The sequence below is a fragment of the Artemia sp. Qi Xiang Cuo genome, chromosome 4 (genome assembly GCF_049724085.1).
Source record: "Artemia sp. Qi Xiang Cuo chromosome 4, ASM4972408v1, whole genome shotgun sequence".
Taxonomy (NCBI): Eukaryota; Metazoa; Arthropoda; class Branchiopoda; order Anostraca; family Artemiidae; genus Artemia; species Artemia sp. Qi Xiang Cuo.
The window spans coordinates 38,186,358-38,208,828 of record NC_142797.1 but is presented as its reverse complement, the minus strand read 5'-3'; the positions used below and the strand labels follow the sequence as shown (position 1 = coordinate 38,208,828).

Genomic DNA, 22,471 nt, shown 5'->3' with positions numbered 1-22,471 from the left:
TCTTAAGGAGCAGAGGAAAGGCAATGGGAGACCACGGAATCAAATGGGGAGGAAAAGTCTCCTGGACTTAGATTATGCTGAGGATTTAAGCGTCCTAGATAAAAGTGTCAGCAAATTGAATGAATTTTTAGAGGTTTGCGAGTTCAGGGTGCTAGAATAGGTTTAAAAATTAATGGCAAGAAGACTAAGTCACTAAGACTAGGAATAAGTGAAGATGAAAAGGTGACGTTGGGTAATGAAAAGATTGATCAGGCGAGCAGCTTCGCTTACCTTGGTAGTATTATTAGTAAAGATGGTGGGAGTAGTGAAGATGTTAAAAGTAGAATAGCCAAGGCTCAGGGTGCTTTTTCATAGTTAAAAAAACCTTGGAAGAATAGGAAGATAAATCTGCAAATCAGGATTATAATATTAGAAGCTACAGTGATGACAGTGGTCAAATATGGCTCTGAAGCATGGACGCTCCAAAAAGTGGATGAAGATTTGCTAGATATTTTCTAGAAAAATTGCTTAAGGATTGTTCTGGATACCCGGCTGACTGACCGTATTTCAAACAATAGGCTATGCGAAAAATGTGGTTCAATACCGCTCTCTAGGGCTATAATGAAAGAAAGGTTTAGGTGGCTAGGGAGCGTTGTGCGGACGAAGGATGACAGATTTCCCAAGATCGTTCTTTTTGGCCAACCGTCTAAGGCTAAACGGAACGCACGTCGTCCTCGTCTGGGGTGAGAGGACGTCATAAAGAAAGATTTAAAGCAAATGAAATTCTTCGTGGGCGGGTGTAAAAAGGGAGGCTTTGAATAGATTGGGATGGAGGAGGAGCATGCGTAGCTGTGTTGGCCTCAGGCGGCTTGGTTTTGTGGTGAGTTGTTAGTAGTAGTAGTAGTAGTACACAATCGGTGTTAGATATTACGTCATGTTCATTTATTACGTCATATATAGTTATGATTGCTTAAACAATCAAATATCTTTGAAAATATGAAAAGACATCTAAAATGCAGTTTTTTTTTTTTTAATTGATTCTATTTTTTTTATTTTTTTGTTTTTGATTAAAAAAGGCACTAGAACTTTCAATTTCTGTTCAAATAAGCCCTCTCGTAAAGTTCTAGGACATCTGGGTCAATACGATCACCCCCGGGGAAAAGAAAAAAAAGGCAAATAAACACGCATCCATGATCTTTCTTCTGGCAAAAAATACAAAATTCCACATTTTTCCAGATGGGAGCTTGAAACCTCTACAGTAGGGTTATCTGATACGCTGAATCTGATGTTGTGATTTTCATTAAGATTCTATAACTTTTAGGGGGTGTTTTTCCCTTTTTTCGAAAATAAGGCAGATTTTCTCAGGCTCGTAACTTTTGAGGGACTGCTAGCCTTTTCAAGAAAAGGCTCAAATTGTCTGCCTGTAGAAGCAAAGTGACAATGAGAGCCCATATATAGAAGCCTGCCAGCGGTACTGAATGCCGGGGCCCGGTATTCGTTAAAAACCTTAATTTTGGAAAAAGCATATAATCAAATATCTTTGAATACAGTATGAAAAGACATTAAATTTCCTAAAGAACAGAAAAATGGAAATTTCAAAAATATTTGTATGTATTTGAACAAGGGATTACAACAATTCAAATATCTTAAAAAATAAAGTCAAAAGTTTGAAGCTTAGCAGAAATCGCTGTTAGAAATTGGACTTGCTTACTAATCTTTGAAAAGACACAGTGTGAAAAGACATTAAATTGCGTAAAGAGCAAAAAACTGGTAATTGCACAAAATATTTGAATATATTTTGACAAGGGATTCCAACAATTCCAAAAATTAAGAAAGAAAACCAAAAGTTTGAAGCTTAGCATAAATCACTTTTTTCAGGAAAATTGGCATCCTGATATATTCTTGCCTAAAAAACGATTTAGATGGATCAGAATTTTAAGAAAGTTCGTTAAGAGCCTTAATTTTTTGAAAAAAAAATTTATGTGAGTGACATCATATTTATATGTCAGTATTGCAATGACGTGGTCACCCTTGTCACACTTATGAGGAAAATTGAAGATTTTTAGATATGTAGAAGTGCATTAAATTGCTTAAAGAGCAAAAAGCAGGTAATTGCAAAAATTTTTGTGTATATTTTGACAAGGGATTACAATAATTTCAAAACCTTAAAATAGAAAACCAAAACTTTGAAGCTTAGGAGAAATCGTTGTTAGAATTGCAAAAATATGTGTATATATTTTAACAGGGGGTTACAACAATTCCAAAACCTTAAAAAAGAAAACCAAAAGTTTCAAGCTAAGTAGAAGTCAATGTAAGGAATCGGACTTGATTTAATATTCAAATTTCTTTGAATAGACTGCAGTATGAAAAGACATTGAATTGCGGAAAGAGCCAAAAACTGGTAATTGCAAAAATATTTGTATATATTTTAAAAAGGGATTACAACAATTCAAAAACCTTGAAAAAGAAAACCAAAAGTTTGAAGCTTAGTAGAAATCGTTGTTAGAAATTGGAATTGCTTTAATAATCAAATATCTTTGAATAGACTTCAGTATGAAAAAAGATATAATTGCTTAAAGAGCAAAACAACTAGTAATTGCAATAATATTTGTATATATTTTAAAAAGGGATTACAACAATTCAAAAGTCTTAAACAACAAAACCAACAGTTTGAAGCTTAGTAGAAATCATTGTTAGAAATCGGACTTGCTGTAATAATCAAATATCTTTGAATAGACCGCAGTATGAAAAGACATTTAATTGCGTAAAGAGCAAAAAACTGGTAATTGCAAAAATATTTGTATATAATTTAACAAGAGATTACAAAAATTCAAAAACCTTAAAAAATAAAATCAAAAGTTTGAAGCTTAGTAGAAATCATTGTTAGAAACTTGACTTGCTTTAATCATCAAATATCCTTGAAAAAACTGCAGTGTGAAAAGACAACAAATTTTCTGCGGCTAGAAGACCAGCGACAATGAGAATCCATATATATAAGCCTGCCGCGTGCTTTTAACCGCTGAAAATGTCAGCCTCACATTGATGTCATGAATTCGCCATAGGTTCGACACAAACACTAACACTCTTGGAAAAACACAAATTATTTCTTACAGTTGTTACCTAGTGTTTACATTCTTTTTTGTGGCTAGATAAATCAAAATGTTAGTTAAGAAAGAAAAAATTAAGTAACCAAATTCGAGGAAAAATATAAAAACACATACTTTATTACATGAAGAAGGATTAAATTGTCTATAATTGACACCATCTGGCACAGTGAAAATCAGCTGTATGTTTGGAGGCTGTTGTCCCAATGAGACAGCAGGTTGATTTGCACTCTCCTCCATTTCTCGCACTTTCTAGTAACCGTTGTCATAGTTGTTTATGCCCCGTAATATTTCTTCCAAGAGAGTCATTAGATTAAAGAATTAGAACTACAGTCATAGGACTTTAAAGAATGTGCGAGGCGTTCTTCAACAGCTTTATCGGGGTCTAAAAATAACATTTTGCCATATAAGGGTGGTTCGAAATCACCTTCAGTGGTTTGCAATGGTTGAACCGCTAAATTTGTCCATCTATTTTCAAAGCTAAAAACATTAGGATTATTAATAGTTTGATTATCGCTTACATTGAATGAAGCTAGTGCGAAACAAGAATTTATGTTTCAGATTCTTTTGTGCAACTCTTTAGAAAGCAAGTGATATCTTAAAAACAGGCGGACCAATTCATTTGGAAATGGTAATGGTGGCAGTACAATTCGACCATGCAAGCAGCAATCTGAAAATAAATTACCTTTGTTTGCTACTATTTACTTGGGAAAATGGACCTAATATTTCTAACCTAATAAGGCTGGCACGGTGGGTTGAGAAACCTTTGTCCAAGGAGCACAGGTTCTTTTCCTGGCGTGGCCGAATATTTGGCTTGTGATGGGGGTTAGTGGCGTGACTCTGTAAGCTCAGCCATTGTCGGCCCAGCTCTAAAAAGGGTACCTAGAGAAATCTGGAGAAGGTAAGCAAAAAAAGTGTGCGAAAGTACTGGGTGGCTGGCCCGGAGCCCCCCATTGCACTTCCTGGCTGAAGGACCACAAAATGGTGATCAGCACCGCCGGCTTGGACCTTAAGTGTCTAGTACCTTCATACTTATCTAGAGATGGGGGTTCACGGATTGATATGATCTCATTGAAGGTGGTAAAAAATATTTTCAGCATTATTGGCAATAAATTGACTGGCCTGAGTAACTAGTTAACCATAGGTAAGTAATAATGGAGCAATTTCTGTTTGCTCTTGACTTAGCAATTTTTTGGCCACTACCGCATTTCATTCATGAGAATCAGTTCGAGTTCAGAAGAAGTAAGTCGACTGAAAACAACTTCTCTATCTCACTACTACTGATAATAATTAGGGTCTAGATAGTAACCTTAAGGTTGATTCCTCTTTTCTGGACATTCCTAAGGAGTTTTAATGCGATAACCATGATGTTTTACTAAGCAAATCAAGTAACAATAGTGTTCGGAATAAAGCGTTAAGCTTTATTCGAACTTTTTTATATGGCAGAACATAATGTATCTCAATGATACATTATGAATTATAGGTAAATATAGATTATGGTTTGGTCACAGTTTAGAAAAACTTCACAAGGGGTACCAAAGACTTTAGCACTCGGTCCGCTTTTTTCTTTGTTTATATTAATGATATTCAAAATGGAGTACATCGTCTTGATTTTGTTGTACCTACACGTTAACTAGCAAGTTAGGGTGAAATAAGTGAAAACTTGTCCTTATTTGCTGGCAATATTGAATTAACAGTTGCGACGGGAACTAAAAACCAGTTGTTAGAAGGCCTCTAAAGGGGTTTCAATGAAAGTTTCGATTGACTCATCGCAAATCGGCTAGTAGTTTATTGTTCAAGATCATCCTTCGTTATGTACAGTCGCTCAAAAGACTATTCTCCTTAAGTAACAGACTTAAATCTGGTGGAATTTATATTTCCTGGAGTCGAAACTGTTAAGTATTCAGAGGTTTATGTATATGAGGTTTTGAGTTTTATAAAGCATTGAGGGTTAATTACAGTAAAAGTCACCTCCAATATTTGGATTATACTTAAGCTAGAACATAATTTCCTGTGTTTGTTCTTCAAAATTATGTAATAACCCTCTAAATTTAGGGAAGGATTTGTCTGAAATGCTTGAGCCAAAATTTGATTAAAAGTCTTATTTTTTATTTGGCTTTCGTTGCTCTAAACAGCAACGAAAAATCTTCTTTTAAATGCCTATTCTAAGTGTTTAAACTATGAGGTGTGGGCCTAACACTCAACACGAGGGTTAAAACATGTGTTTTATGATATAATGGTCTTTTCCCAAGTTATTTTCTAATGCATATTATTTATTATAGATAACCCTAAAGATAATAAAACTCATAGATACAGAAACAGTAGAAAGACTGAACCAAAAAATATACATGGAAAGATATTTTAATAAAAATCGATAATTTGGAAGTTAGTCCATAAAAAAAATCTCTATCAAAGCTGCAAAATTCACTTTTCTCATTTTTCTTTCATTTTGGACACAATAAAACAAAACAACTCACGTTTTTTTTACTAAAAAAAATCTTACTGAGTAATCTAACTTGATGCATAGCAGGTTAGAGTACTTATTGCTATTATTATATTTTCTTTGGGTTTTTGTCAACAAAATTTCGTTCTGAGACATCTAACTCAATCTGTTTGAAGCAATCTGTTTTTCTTTACAGAAATACCTTTATAAAGAACGAAAATTCTGGTTCTAACCAGCTATGCACCGAGTTTGGACTAATGATATAATCATTACTGAAACACAACCAACAAACAAATAAAATTGATAGTGACGAAAAACAAAAATTTTGTAGTGCAATACCAAAATTTGCTAATGGACGTGATAATTCACCAAAACTGCTTAAACAAAATATACATTTAAAGATTACTATTTCGATAGGAGGTTCTGAAATGATTGTTAAAAAAAAAGCAAAGCCCAAACAAGTAAAAATCACAGACGCTATGAGGTATATGGAAAAAACTTTCACAGAAAGCAAAACTTAAGTTATCACTAACTCAATTTAGCCAGCAGGGACAGCCAACACAGGTTGATCCATAAGGCCTTGTCTTTTCGTGAAGGATAATAGAGTCACTCAGCTCGAAGTTTGATGGCCGAACACCGAAGTCAGCAATAATCGTCTCGAATAGAGCATCTAAATAAAAAGAACTGTTGGTAGTAGTTGCAGTACTAGTTATTGATCAATTAAGACAAGCCAGTACACCAATCAAGACGGAGTTTTAGCTGCTAGAAAACGTTTGTTCGTCTCTTTCACGGGCATTGAGTCTTTGAAGCGTTAAATGTAAGCCAAACAAAATTACAGGTAAAGCCAAAATTATGCTAACGTTGCGTGGAGAATTAATGTTAATTTCTGTAGCTTGAAAATTGCCACTTTTAATTCAAAAATATTTTAACATGGAGCAATGACATAAGTATGATTTTATTGCAACTGATCAAACATTAAACGAGTAAAAGTGTCATTGTACTAATAGGCGCGTATGCTGAAATCTATTCCATGGTGGGATGGTTTGTTAGAGTAGAATAGAGTAGAGTAGAATATTTTTATTTATAACACATACATAAATAAATGTCACAAAACAGCGCACATGCCTGGTGGCATACTTTAGCGTTGAAAATATTGCCAACGAAAATACACAGCCATTTTCTAACTAAATTTTACAACAACGAAAAAGAAAACCCTAATGAACAAAATGCTTAGCATGTCATAAGACATTTCTTCACCAATCTTAGAAAATGTCGCTTGTTGCTGCATTCTCGAACTGATGCTGGAATTGAGATCCAGATTTTTGGCCCAGTGTGACGGATGCTGAATCCCGCTCTTGATATCTAGCGAATTTCGTACGAAAAGTCTGAACGATGCGTAGTAGGATAATTATGAAATTGGAAATTAGTCAGAAAAATGCCGGAGAAATTTACAGGTAAATTGCTATATTGATAATCGTGACAAATACTAGAAATAGAAATTAAATGAAGTTGGTCCAAAGAAAAAATTGTTGGAGTCTCATATAGTTGTCTAACTAAAGATCCGTAATCAACATTAAAAAGAATCCTTATTGCTTTATTCTGAAGTATTTGGAGAGATTTGAAAACAGATGAAAAGGTAGATGACCAAAACAAAATGCAATAGAGAAAATATGGGTGGACGAAAGAATAATAAATAGATTTTAGAATGGTTTAGGAAAGAAATGAAGAAGACGAGTTAGCATGCAGATATTTTGTGAAGATTTTAACGATATTATTTTTATATACTTATGAAACGACAAATTTTCATCTGAAATAATCCCAAGATATTTGAACTGATCTACCCGTTTTAATTCAAGACCATTCAAGAAAAGAGAGAAGCTATCTGACACTGCTGATCCAGTTCGCGAAAATAACATATATTCGCATTTTTTTTTCATTAAGAGCTAGTAAATTCCTTGAACACCAATCAGCTACAGTTAGTAACGTACTTTCGAGGTGCTGGAAAAGAACTGATAGGTCCCAGTGAGAAGCAAAAATTACTACATCATCAGCAAACATTATAATTTTACAAAGAGGCAAAACTTCAGGCAAATCATTTATAAAAAGAAGAAGTAGAATAGGCCCAAGGACAGAGCCCTGAGGCACTCCAGTATCAATCGGAAAAGTTTCGGAACGGAGATCACGAGATTTATCAACACAAGCTAGTCGTCTCCCAGAAAGGTAAGATGCAAAAAATTTAACAGCTTGTGTTGGAAATCCATAAGACTTGAGTTTAAAAAGAAGCAACGAATGATTTACGGTGTCAAACGCCATGGCGACATCAAACCCTAAATGAATTGTTGAAACCCTAAATGAGACGAATTATACGGGAACACGGGGAGGCAAATTTACACTTTTTATATAATTTAGGTAGCAAAAACGTGAATGCATCACATGTGCTTTTGGAAAGTATAATCATCGCTTCTGGGAAAATTTAATTTTGAACCCTTGAAGGTACCCTAAAAGATAACTCATTGTATTTTCTATAGTTTTTAGAATATGGTTTAAAATAAAAGATTGGTTAAAAAATAATTAGATATAAAAATTAGCTTTTAACTGAGCCCTTAAACAACTCTCTGTGATATTTCAGTGCCCTGCTAGCAACAACGAAAAAAAAGAACAAAAGAAGAAAAAGAGGACGCATCAGTGCTACCCATGTAAAAATCTGATTTTCCTTGTTGTTCAAGGGTGGGGATATAAATTTCCTATTTCCAGTTTTCAACAATGGTAATTTCAATGTTGTACTTTTTGTTTTGCTGAGACACCGTTTTCGAAGGGTTTCGAGCTCTTTTAAAAAAGTCTTGATAATTTATTTTCAAAATATCATTTTACTATTAAGCAGTGCCGGTTTTGGCTTCTCTTGCGCCATGGGGTAAAATCTTGATTTGCCCCCCTCCCCATGTCACTCAAATATTTTTAGACCAAATCTTAACAAAATTTTCATTTGATAACAAAATGTTGCCAATTGCGCCCTCTACTTCCTTTTAATAATATAAATTTCAAAAACTAAAATATGATAATGACCGTTAGATTATTTATTTGAAATTTTTCGCCTCTAAAATTCCTGCACCTGGTGCAAGTGACCCCTCTAACCCCCTAAAACCACGTCTCCTATTAAGATTAACCAAAGTAATGATTATCATTCCTTTAATCACATTCAAATGACAATTTTTTCAATAGACAGTTTTTTTTTTAAACACATCTTCGAACTTTTGTTACTATGTACTAATTTGAGTCCCTTTAAGAGCTACAAAACCGTGCCCAGAACTGATTGGAAATATTTGGAAATGGCACAAACAAAGGATATCAAGTGATGTCTTCAATTTCTTCCTAGCTAAGTTATATGAAAAAGTATAATTTACAGATGGGAAAATGTGGGGATAGGCTAAGAAAAATACCATTTTTGGGGTAGTCCCATTAAAAAAAACACCCCTGGAATTTGAGAAATGCATTTTTTGTGTCTTTACTAAAAAAACTAAGAAAATACTTGCTTCCCTACATTTTCGTGAATTGGTAATCCTTGAAAACTCTCAAAATAATTAACAGAGAGACTAACCTGGGCTCCCTGCCTAGCTGGGAAGCAGACAATCGTTGGAGCCTGACCCACTCATATAGCATAAGCTCAATCATCCCAATGCACAAATTAACCCTTAAAGCAAAACAGGAGGGAAACGCCAGACGCTACTAAAAACGTGTAATTATGCTAGAAAAAAAACTTGGGTATTACAATTTAGATAACTTCAAACGTTGAATTAGTCTTTTTTTTTTTTTTTTAATTTCTACTCTTCAGCTTGTTTAGCCACCCCTACCCATACATACCACCCGGAGAGCTTGTCCCCTCTTGCTCCCTCTTAGATCCAACTATGCCCTTAACGAAATTTTCATCTTAATATACTTAGCGTTTGAAGTAGTAGTAGAGTAGTAGTAGTAGTAGTAGGAAGAGCAGCAGCAATTTTAGTAGTAGTAGCAGCAGTAGTAATACTAGTAGTAGCACACATATACTAGCTTTTGGTTGGTTCAACATCCCCCTCAAAATGCCCTGAAAGTTTCAAATTAATATTCTAAGCCGTTCATGAGATATTGTTGATACGCCTTTTTGACAGCCTGCAAGAAAATGGTGTTTTGATTTAGTTCAACATCCCCGTCCATACTCCCTGGAAGTTTCAGCCTTATGTCCTTAGCCTTAGTAGTATTAGCAGTAGTGGTAATACTAGAAGTAGCAGTAGTGGTAGTACTAGTAGTAGCAGTAGTAGTAGTAAAAGTAATAGTAGTGGTAGTAGCAGTAGTGTGCACATAGTGCCTTTCTTTAGTTCAAAATCCCTCTCAACATATTTTGATTTAGTTCATTATCCCCTAAAAATTTGTTGAAGGTTTCACCTTAATGCACTTAGCCTTTGAAATTAGTAACAGCAGCTGTAATATTAGTAGTAGTAGCAATAGTAGTATTAATAGCAGTAGTATACGAATAGTGGCTTTTGCTTGGTTCATCCTCCCTCTCAACATGCTCTAAAAGTTTCAACTTAATGTTCTAAGCCTTTTCTGAGATATTCCTGATACGCCTTTTTGACAACCTGCAAGAACATGGTGTGTTTTAATTTAGTTCAACATCCCCGTCCATATTCTCTAAAAGTTTCAGCCATATAACCCTAGCCTTAGTAGCAGTAGTAGTTGCAGCAGTATTAGTACCATTAGTAGTAGTTGTAGTAGTAGCACTACTACTAGTAGTAGTAAACGCAGGAGTATGCATATAATACGTTTTTGTTTAGTTTAATTTCCCCTTTAAGATACCCTGGAAGTTTCAACTTGATACCCCAAACCGCTCCTGGGATATTGCTGATACGCCCTTTTGACAAGCTGTTTGAAAATAATGTATCTTGATTTAGTTCAACATCCCCTCAACATTCCCTGAAATTCAATTTCAAATCCTTAGCCTTAGAATAACTGATAGTAGCAGCAGTAACAGTATCAGTAGTATGCATATAGTGCCTTTTGTTTCCTTCAACATACCCTTCAACAAGCCTTAAAAGTTTTAACCTAATGCCCTAAGCCGTTCTTGAGAAATTGCTGATACGCTTTTCTGACAACCAGCATGAACATAGTAAGTTATGATTTAGTTCAACATCCTCCATAACATTCCTTAAAAGTTTGACCCTTATAACATTATAAACTTCACCCGTCAACATGCCCTGAAACTATCAACTTAATACTCCAAGTCGTTCTTGAGACATTGTTGATATGCTAGTTTGATAATCTGCATTCATATAGTGTGTTTTGACTTAGTTCAACATCTCCCTCAACCTTCGCCGAAAGTTTCACCTTAATACTCTTAGCCTCAGTAGTAGTACTAGAAGTAGCAGTAGTAATAGTAGTGTGAACATAGCACCTTCTGGTTAGTTCAACATACCCTGAAGGTTCCAACTTAATACCCTAAGCCGTTCCTGAGATATTGCTGATACCACCCATTGACAAGTTGCATCTCGACATCCCCCTCAACATTTTCTGAAAGTTTCATTTTAATACCCTAAGTCTTAGCAATATTAGTAGTAGTAGTAGTAACACTATCATTAGCAGTAGGAGTGGTAGTAGTATGTATATAGTGCCTTTTCTTAGTTCAACGCCCCCCCCCCAACATGCCCTGAAAATTTCGACTTAATACTTTAGGCCGTTCCTGAGATATTGCTGATACACCCTTTGCACACAATGTATGAAAATAGTATGCTTTGATTTAATTCAACATCCTCCTCAACATCCTCTGAAAGTTTCACCCTTATTACCAAATCCTTATTAGTAGTAGTAGTATTAGTGGTAGCAGTAGTAGCAGGATGCGCAAAGTGCCATTTGTTTTTTTTTTCAACCCCCCCCCCCCCCCCACTCGACATGCCAGAAAGTTTCAACTTCCTCTAGGTTTCAACAGTACTCTAAATGTTCCTGAGATTTTGCTTATATACGCTTTTGACAACAAACATGCACATGGTGTGTTTTGATTCAGTTCTACTCTCCCCTCGGCATTTTATGGAAGCTTCAGCTTAATACCCTAAGGCTTTTTGGAGATCCAGGATCAAACATGCACCCTTTCCCGATAACAATTCCTATATCCAAACAATTGGCAAATTGCATAACTTACAGCCCTTGCCCAAAGGCACCAAGGGAGGATACCAAAAAGGGGCGTGGGAGGGGGACTGGTTTCCCTCCAATCACTTTTGACTCTCAACAAAGGGCACTACACCTTTCAATTTCCAATCGAAAGAGCCCTTTCCGAAGTTTCTACACAACTCCTTCCATACAAAAGTGGTTTGGTGAAAAAGAAAATGATTGAAAATTGAAAGCGGCAGGTGCTTACATTGAGGTAGTTTCTATTTAAGATTAGGCACAGAGAAGGGTCTATTAAGATTAATCATAGACTGAAACGTCGTAAAAATATCGATTATGGCTGTGTTAGTATCAATTAAAATTTTGACTTTTTCACCAAATTTAGTTGAGCGTGTTTTATGACTGTGGCCCTGATATTATTCCTTATCACATACATTATTTTTACCACACTAATATCTATTAAAAACTAATAATGATCCTAAGAAAATGTTTGAATTTTATGGAATATGGGTCATAAAAATATCAAGTTTTCTCAGGTTTTGTAACGTGTATCAGCATCTTTGAGGAGATAGACGAGGTCAATTTTGGATGACCCCTTGCTAGGCATTTTTCTTTTTTCCACTAAATTTACTAAACTAGAGACAACGATAAGAATGTAAGCATCTTGTGAGTAAGAAATACTCACAGATTACATTATCAAACATAAACATTAATTTTATCATCATGAAAAACACATGTTTAAGACAATTATAGGTGTGAAACCTGTCTACAAGAATTACAAAAGACTAAAAGGAATGAAAATGAAACTCAGTATGTTCCCTGAGTCAGGAAAATTCGGAATGTATCTCTTAGCCTTTAATCTAGCAGCCAGTGGGGGGGGGGGGCTTCAATTTTTCCTTTGTCTTTACTGAAAGTCAAGAAATAAGTGGACAGAAGACAGAATGCAGGGTTGGAGAAAATCTTGGAATTTATATATTATCAGAAACTGGCAATGCTCATTACCGTCTGGATTGTCCCCTCAAAGTATCAGTTATTTTAATGTCAGTTAAAACTATATTAAACGACCAACATTAAGGTTGCACTTAGAAAAGATCATGGTAAACAAATCGAATGAAAACTAGAACAACTAGAAGATAAATTTCCTTACCAACATTCTCCCCCGTCTTGCTAGAAGTTTCGAAATAAGTCGCTCCAATACCTGAAAATAGAGAAAAACACGTCTCTGAAAAGAAGGGTGTACACTGTTTGTTAAAGGCAACTACAAAAACACACAGGTCAAATAGATATCTGTCGTTTAATATCATCCCCCCCCCCAAAGTAGATAAATATTACAAGAATATTTTGTAACGTGAGGTAATTGACATTTGAGATACTGAACTGTCATGCTTTGCGATGAACATTCTGTATACCATTGCATACAAATAAAAATGGCGTATCTGATGCTTTTCTTATAACCTGAGCTAAAAGCGAGAATATTTCTCTAATCATTAGAAGCATATTCTCACTTTCTATCTTATTATTTTAAATACATTATAGTCTAGTGTATGATAATGCACTGGTGGCGCTTGCGAATACATGCTTACCTCTTAGGAGTTAGGAAAAAAGGGCAATGATTGGGATAATAATGCTTTAGCAATTAGAGCTCTGACAAGCAGACCGGGGTGAGATGGATAATCAGGGATGACATTGACACAACCATGGAAAAATGTATCTTTTGACTTTTGACGGCAGGTGGTGTGACAGAAAAAACCTGAGAAAATTCTAGATGGCTCTCTAGATTATCTCCGTCAGTCAGTGTGGAAATGGCTTCCATCGAGTAAAGAATGTCTGTTTGTGAACTGGTTATGTAAAGCAAGTACTTTTCCGTTATGTTTAGGGGTAGGGCGTACTGAAAATTTGTCTGACCACGAAAGAACAGGTGACTGTTTTGTTGTTGTGGGGCACTAGTAGGCTTGTAAATATAATCAGAAAGCCGTCCAGTAAGTATTTAGGTAGGCTATTTACCTTAAAACGGAAGGAGATGGGTAAGCTGTCAAAGTCATTCCTTGGAGAATGGGTATTTCGGGAGTGACTTTGACAGTTATCAAAGTCACCCCGAAGTGTTCTAATTTCATTTTTAACCTTTTTTCTTTTTATTCCTCTTTTCTATTTTTTTCTATCATTCTTTAATAGAATCATACCTAAGATATTGTCCCATTATTTACCTAAATATATTTCCTAATCATTTTAAACCCCTCCAGACATTGCAAAATAAAGCCATAAGAATCCTTGGTACTTTCTTTCATCGTCCTGCATGACTTCAAAGTCTTTCTGAAACAAAAACTCAATTTTTATTTCTTCATATATTAAACCTTAGTGAACTTAAGGATTTGCAATTATTGTTCTGGTATTATGATATTTAGTCTCCGGCGAGTTATTTTTATGAATCAATATTCTTGTCACCCCTTTTCGCTCACTCGCTTCTTCGTCGGCTCGTTTTGGAGCGTATAGAATCTCCTCGGTTAACTGTGAAAGAGAAAAACTATCAATAAGATACCAAATCCCTTCTATAGCAAATAGGCTTAAATAAAATTTAAAAATCTTAATAACCAATTAATTTTTGAGACTAAATTAATAGAATATATTATTAACCTTTCATGACGGAGTGATTCTACTTTATACTTTGTTTTTTTAGTATTATTTTTGGAATTTGTCACGCTGGGGTAGCCTCCTTTGTCCTTCTCCTTCTATATGTTATGATGTTTTTTGGTTTATCTTTATTTTTGGTGTATTTGATATTAATGTAATTATTGATAGCCTTCTTTTCGAGATTAGTTCCCTCTTGGCTTTATTTAATTATCTGTTTTTGCTTTTATTTGTATGAAATAAAATATCTATCTAACTGAGCTTAAACGTCACGATTAGTTTACTGTGGTTTTCTTTAAGCTTTTTTTCTCTTTCAGATGACAAGAACTTACGAACGAAAGCCTGACGCTCGTCCCTACACAGCTTTTCCCAAGGAAGCATTCGAGAAGGCGTTTGAAACTGTGAAGAACGGGGCTAAAATCTACACTGCAGCAAAAGACTACGGAGCTCCGTACGGTACTCTTCGAAACCACACCGAAAGCCTGCACCTAAAAAAAAAAGTCGGCGGGCAGACAGTTCTTGGAATGAACAAAGAAACAGTTCTTACTCACCATCTGATTCGTCTGTCTGAGTGGGGATTTCCGCTAACATGGTTTGATCTTCGTATTCTTGTCAAGTCGTTTCTTGATAAAAAGAGGCTGAATGAGCTGCGCTTCAAGAACAACCTCCCGGGAGACGACTGGGCCGGAATCTTTCTTAAAATACACTCGGAAAAGACATGGACACAACTGAGCATCAGAATCTGCCAGAGAATTAGCTCAAGCCGCAACAAAGTTAACTCCGGGACCATGAGCTCGTAAATTGATTGCCTGGAGGAGACGCTTCGCGACGTTAAGTCTGAATGCATTGTCAATTACGACGAAACCAACCTGTCTGATAATCCTGGACCAGTGAAGGCTATCTTTAAACGCAAAGTAAAGTATCCGGGGCGAGTAATGAATCAAGGGAAATCAGCAACAGCTATAATGGTAGCAGCTACTGCTAGTGGAGAACTTTTTTCCACCGTATATTGTCTTTAAATCGGAAAAGCTCCGGGATACGTGGATTGGAGGAGCTCCAAGGTCTTTCGATTCAACAGATCAAAGTCGGGGTGGTTCGATTCAACTTGCTTCCATGATTTCTTTGTGTCAGCCATCGTCCTGTGGGCAAACAAGTTCGGCCCAGATGAACCAAAAGTCTTGATCGGCGATAATCTTTCATCACATATCGATAGGAGGGTCATGCGTCTTTGTAGTGAACACAACATCAGATTTGTTTATCTCCCGCCAAACTCAACCAACTATCTTCAGCCGCTAGATGTTGCCCTGTTTGATTCGATAAAACGCGTATGGCAGAACATCCTAACAGAATATAAGACGCGCTATCCAAACAAGTCCACAGTCTCCAAAAATCACTTTAAGACCCTACTCTTCGACTATGGGATCAGATGAGGGAAACATCTGCAGAGACTATAAAAATAGGATCCAAGGCTTGTTCAGTATTTCCCATAAACAAAGATGCCGTCGTTGCAAAAATATCCAGAGAAGACTCAACTACAAGCGAAACTGTCGGACAAGCAATTAGAGATGCTCGCGCGTAAGCTCTATGGGAAAGATGTTATCGCTCCACATCATCGGCGTCGAAGATTGGAAATTACACCAGGAAAAAGTATCTCGTCTGAAGACGTTATAAATGCCACACCCAAAAGGAGTGAAAAAAAAGAAAGGGATGCAGACGACTAGTGCCAGAGACAACGACGGCTCTGACTCAGATGATACTGTTCCTGACGAAAGACAAAGTGCCAGAAGTAAGAAGTCGAAGACTTTGAAGAGAAAATCCCCACAGTTTGTTCAAGATGAAATCAGTTCTGACAGTTTACCAGAGGACCCTCAGTTCGACGACGGTTCAGACTCAGATATCAGCATAAGACCTGAGAAGACCCTGACAGACAGGGTCCGGCTACGGTGAGGGACTATGTTGTGATCAATTTGGCTGGAAAGAAGTCCACATTAAAATACGCAGCCAGAGTTGACAGACAAATTGATCTGAGCGAGGATGAAAATAAAACGCTGGAATCGACATCGAGTTGGAAATTGCATTTCTAAAGTGCATGGCTTCTTCGAGCCACAAGTTCGTGCTGACAGAAGAAACAAGCTGTGTCTACACAAGCCAGGTAGAAATGGTGTTGCCAAAGACTTCTGAGGTCGGTGGCACCTCAAGAACCTCTAGTCAGTTGGTTTTTGGGGTGGATCTGTCCGGTTCTATGATCCCCAAGATTTATTTTTTTACTGAAGCAACTGATTTGGTCAATGTTTTGAAGGCTGTTTTTTAGTTTTTTTTCTATAATCTTTGTAATAACTGATGTTTTTTTATCGCTTTTAATACATTTGATACCAATAAACGAGTTTTACAGCAAATCTGACGGTCTTAAAGCTAATGGTCCAAGCTGGTTGTCAAAGTGATTCCAAAGCCGAGTGACTTTGATAATCGAAATTATCGTTAAAAATGAAGCACTTGCGTCAGTGATGCAATATTAAGCGTCTCAGGCTGCCATCTCGTAGCAAAAGTCACACTTTTGCCACTAGTTTTAGGTTTTTATGATCACCCTGCTAACTCCTAGAGGGCCTTAAAGTTGAAAACTATGTAAAAGTCACCCCGATTGACGGGGTGAAAATCCACTCAGTCATATATACTTCATCCAGTATAAGGGTCCGTCTAGAGGTATGGAGACAGGCATTCTCGTTGAATTTTTTCGAATTATTAGAGAAATGCACGGGTTACGGTATTTTGTTATAAAGGTGACAAAGATTCTAGAGCGTTTTACAGATTAAAGCAGACCCTCCCGTATGGTTTCCCCTACTGAAAAAGATGAATTTACGATCTATGTTGCAGAAACTAAACAAAATACCCCAAAGCGTTGTCAAAGCAGAAAAAAAGAAATGCATGCTAAAGTATTAGCAAATGATGCAATCCAGAAACTAACAAAGAATCTTCTTGGAACAATAAAGAAAACCTTAGATGACCAAGGTAAAGTTCTGGAGCTGAGATACCTGGTCTAGAGGGGTCACGATTATTTTTTTGAGAATCATGCAAAATACGAAGATGCTTGTGAAAAGAAAGTTGGACTACCCGAAGAAGCTTAGTTTAAGATCGGCGGAGAAGCGTACCAAGAGAAGTTTTACAAGATATTAAAGCAGACGCTGAAGTCGTCAGCAAAACAGCAGACATTCTCCAAAATGATTCGAATACAAATCTTACAGTGAACTATACTGGGATAGCTGCGAATTTTTTTTTGAGGGAAAATAGTGCGAGGGAAAATAGTGTGATAGAACGGTGGAAAGAAAATAGCCCGTTCAAAATGCTGGGCATACTATCGCCGTAAAAATGGAGCTCGTCTGACTTACACACTGGGTCCAAAGTGGCATGCATACACCTAGAAAAAAACCTTCGGCTCTAATTCAGTAAAACCAACTAAGATGTACAGCAAGAACATGAGCAGACTTCAAGCTAAGTTGAGAATAAATCTAAAGCAGGAGGCTACTGTGTTTTAACGAGTGACAGTTATTAGACTAAAAGGAAAAACCACTAACGCAGTTCTGGAGATCCTCATTATGGACCCTAGTACAACAGGCCTGATATGAGTCTGGAGGAACTGGAAGCTGCTAAGATTTCATATATACAACAAGGCTATATATGATCAAACTGCTTTATGGCAGCTGAATGAGAAAACAAAAGGGCAATCTTTGAATGGACAGCATATTTATTAAAAAAAAAAAAAAAAATCCAAAGTACTTATTTCCATCGGATCGCTTCTCAGAAACAATTCACCAAGACAGGCCCCATTGTAAGAGACATTAGTAATGGCAGTAGGGACTATCGCTCAGCTGCAATGGTAAAGGGTAACCAATTAGGAGAAATAGCTCTTACAGCATATGAAATGAAATTCGGCAAGTCGACTATTAAAAATGATGACATTGGACTATTCGTCCACTCAACTACAATCGCGCTGTGTCTTTGGACGGAATATTGCCTGATGGAACATTAAGTAAGTCAAGACACTACAGAACCTTCCGCAAGGAACAACTATATAATACAGAGTAAGTCCAGACACTACAGAACCTTCCGCAAAGAAAAACTATAGAATTCAGAGCTTGCAATACAGACAAATAAATAGATTATTTCTTCAGGCTAATAGTTTGGGGCTCTAGCTTAGCGTAACCCAAAAATACTAGGTCAACTTCAAGGCCAGATTGAAAAAACTAATCAAGAGTAGGACTACCTGTTGGTGTACAATAATCAACAAGAATGGAAAATAAAAAAAAGTTGAGAAGCCTGTGGTAAACAGGCTATTTAGACATAATATGTTGGATGAAATGAAGGAAAGGCTTAGATTTCTTGTGTCAATAGAGCTCTTCACTTAACAAAAAGCGCTGTTGACGCTAATGGTACTTCCAAGCTCACTGGTCACAAAAGATTTTCAGATTTTAGATCAGTAAAATTTATTCTGAACGAGCTTTTTTTTTCTTCTTTTTTTTTTTGTCTTTCGTCAGTCTTTGAGACTTTTGGCTGTTTTTAATGGATTAAAAACAAAAATATCATTAACTAGTATAGCCTACTAATTGTTATTAGCTAGTACTAAAATATTACAGCCAATTCAATTTCTGACACAATGTTGAATACGATCAAGCAAGTATGCAGATTACCTCCGTCCTATATTCCTTGAATACAAAAAGTTCTTTTTGGATTTTGAGACGAAATAATTAATTGTCTCACAGCTTCATTCTCTACTATTCATTGAACATGTTTCGCCACTCCACAGGAAGAAAATTTCGATTTTGTTGCACTTGAATTGACTCCCCTCCATGAATTATGAAAATACCCTTTATGTATCAAACTTGCCCCCCCCCCCCTCCCGATAAGTAAAAGTTCAAAATAAAATCCTTTTTAATAGACAGTGTATAGAAATTCACAAAAATACCAGATATTTCGGTCACATATACAGGGACCGTCATCAGTAGTAAAATCCCCCCCCACTGGATTTTGAAAAATATGTCTTAACATCCCTGGAAATCGAGATAAACTGCAGCGATCAAACAAAAATTTAAGAGGTTTTTTTCCTATTTTTAACGCATTTAAAAAATTCTTTTACTTTTTACCTCTTCGTAAATCATTTTCTTCCCAAATTATCGCAAACCTTCGACCGTTTTACTGCAAGTGTGGTTGATTTATCGTTGTCTTTCCACCCACAGTTGAAATCAAAGCGACGGCATTAAATAAGCAAAGGATTCAAAGAACTTGCAATTTCTTACAATAGTTACAGCATTCTGTTGCTTCTTACTGCTTCTGAAGACATTTCCTACTCAGAATGTTGAAAATTGTGGCTTTTTCGCGGCAAGTGACTTTCAATTTACCTTTACTTGCCACAGCCTCTTACCAAAAACTGGAACGATGAGCCTGCTTTCTTGGCTTTTTACTAGAAAATTTACATTTTACAGTGTTTTTTTTTATATATATATATTTTGGCGAAACTTGTCCGTTGGTTCTAGACTCCCAAAGATTTTTCTGCCAAAGCGTATCATGCCTTTCTGGAAATCATTTTCTCTCTTTTTTTTAGATCTCAAAAGCATTTTCCCATTTTTGCGCTTCGATCTTCAACAACTTGCGAAATTGCAAATTTGACAAGTGTCATAGCTCAATACCGCTGTTTTTATTACTTCCAGAGCCGAGGTTTTTTTGTTATCTGATATGGTGGTTTTATGTGATGTTATTGCTATGCCTAAGCTATGACGTAGTGATCTAAGAGGCTGTCACGATCAAGTTGAGACATTATCCTGAATCATAGGCTAATTGATAAGGTGATTACTTCAGATGTTGAACTAACCTTGTCACACATATCTCTGTGCAGATTCCACTCGCTGCTAGTCAGAGAGATTTTATGGATACCACCAGGGGAATACTCAATAGGCCTCTCTAATGCTTTATATAATCTTTTAAAGCTGTGCAAATTGAGCTTGCAAAATGCAAGTTCCAGAATAGAGAGACAAGACTTTGTGCTTTTTGATATAAACGCTGCATATTCATCAAATTCTAGCCTGTTGTCAAATTAGACACCGAGGTCTCTCACTATTTCTACTGCATAAATTGTTCTTGAGCAAGTGTAGGGCGTGTGATCTTGCGTATATATTCGCATGTAGTGGAGAACACAGCTTTTTTTATGTTCACAAGCAGTGAATTAAGACACACTATTCGTGAAGTGCGTCAACTTCCTGCTGTAACAGCTCGGATTCTGCAGGATTTTCTTAATGTCCATATAATTCAGCATCATCTGCAAAAAGCTTTGTAGCTGAATGTTTAGTAAAAGCTGGAAGGTCATATACGGATATACCAAAAAGCATGGTACCGAAGCAGCTCCCATGAGGAACTACACTTTCTACCTGAGTCGGTGATGAGGCATTACTACCTACTATGACTCATTGCATTCTAACAGCAAGATAATCGCGGATCCACGATAGAGCTCAAGGTCCAATTTTATACTTCTCAAACTTACAAATCAACGTTCTTTACATATTTTCTCGAATGCTTTAGAAAAATACAATAAAAAAATAGTCCACTGTTGCCACTTTATGAAAATCATTTATTATTTTTAAGAGCTACGGTAACTATTAGAGGATTGTTTTATTTTAAATCTGTGTTGGGCATTACCCAGTAAATATTCCGATTCCAAATTATTTTGAACGCGGGTTACTAATGTCTTCTCAAAAATTCTGCAAACAATGCTTTTTTTATCAGTCTATTATTTTTAAACTCAGAATTTTTATCTTCCTTGTGCTGAGGTTTAATAATTTTTCGTGATTATCATGTCTAAGACATAGGTACAATTGGCCTCCACGTCCCAACGTCAGGCCTTCCACATACTGGAACGGGTAATTATAATGTAAGGTTTCTAAGAATTTAAGATCGGAAGATTTACTGCACAATACATTCTGGAAAGACCAATCAGGGTCTCCCAAAACCAGAATTTTCTATTTAGTCTGGACATATTAAGCGGCATTTATACTAATTTTTAGCTACTTTCCAGAGAAGACAACGGGCTTCTAAATACAAAAACAATTCGAAAAGGCGATGAAGAGCCAGGTGAGTAAGCGTGGGAAAGCGCATAGCCTTTATATTGCTTTATATGTATCAAGTAACTCAACCTCTTGATACTTAAACTCATAACAAATATATATTACTAATCCCCTGCCAATGGCACAGTAAGCAACATTATATCGGACCAGTATGTGAAGGCTTACACTTCAGTTTTACGAGATTAGAAATAGTTCAATTACAACTACTATAGCTGGGTTCGATATAGGATCACTTTCTGCAGTTCATCGTATTTATTTGACAGAAGATTGTGCACTTGTGTACATGACAAAACACTCAATAGAGGTACGAGTCATATTTTTGCCCGAAAGAACTGCTTGCTTATAATATTTAAGTCCTTCTTGCCGTTCTGATACGCCGGTCACCGTCTCAAACTGCAGCTCTGTCGGCTATTTTCTGCCTCAGTTTGTAAAATTTTTATTTCTCTAAAAGTTCTGGTTCTGTTCGATCATGGCTGCAACTCAAGTTCTGCAACTGGCCTTGTATTTCTACACGTTTCGCAGTTAAGTAGACTGGTGCAACGTCACGGTCAACTACCTTTTTCAAAATTATTTTTATGGGGCGCAACCGCTCACTTCGCCATTTGGAGATCCTGATCGAAAAGGTTGACTTTACTCACACCTCATACAGTAGCGGAAGATTTATAAAGTTCAGATCAAACTAATTTTGATCGCATTTCGTTTCACAAGATGGATTGTCGGGTATCCCAAACACCATCGCAATTTATTTCTGCTTGCAAAGGCGGTAAGTAAATCGACTGCTCGTTCCTCAGCAGCTTCACTCTGAGTAGCTATCTCAACAGTTTCCGCTATAACCTCATCCAGCTTCTCGAGTTCTTTACTAACACTGTTTGACATCATAATTCAAACACTTGGAAACAACTTCCCGCTTTAGCGACTGTTTCTTGTACTTAAGAGGCTTCATCATAGAGTTGGGCTCGTTGCGGATTTCAGATTTAAGTTCTGTTTTGAACTTCTCTAGTCATCTTTCAGTGCATCTATAGTGTCCTTAGATGCACTGAGAGCCAAACCTTCCCGACATTTTGGTGTAGAGCTCTTTATGCAAC

At 36.4% G+C, this 22,471-nt stretch overlaps 1 protein-coding gene across 1 annotated transcript in view; it reads right to left on the bottom strand.

Annotated features, from left to right (window-relative positions):
* Positions 1-1,687: 1,687 nt before the first annotated feature.
* The window catches only part of LOC148953091 (ras-related protein Rab-24-like), a 66,730-nt gene continuing 45,946 nt past the window's right edge, over positions 1,688-22,471 (bottom strand). The window contains exons 4-5 of the mRNA XM_089087524.1: positions 12,803-12,853; positions 1,688-6,196 (exon numbers count right to left, since the gene is read on the bottom strand). Coding sequence (XP_088943650.1) covers positions 6,060-6,196; positions 12,803-12,853 — 188 coding nt within the window. The 3' untranslated portion in view covers positions 1,688-6,059. The remainder of the gene's footprint in view (positions 6,197-12,802; positions 12,854-22,471) is intronic.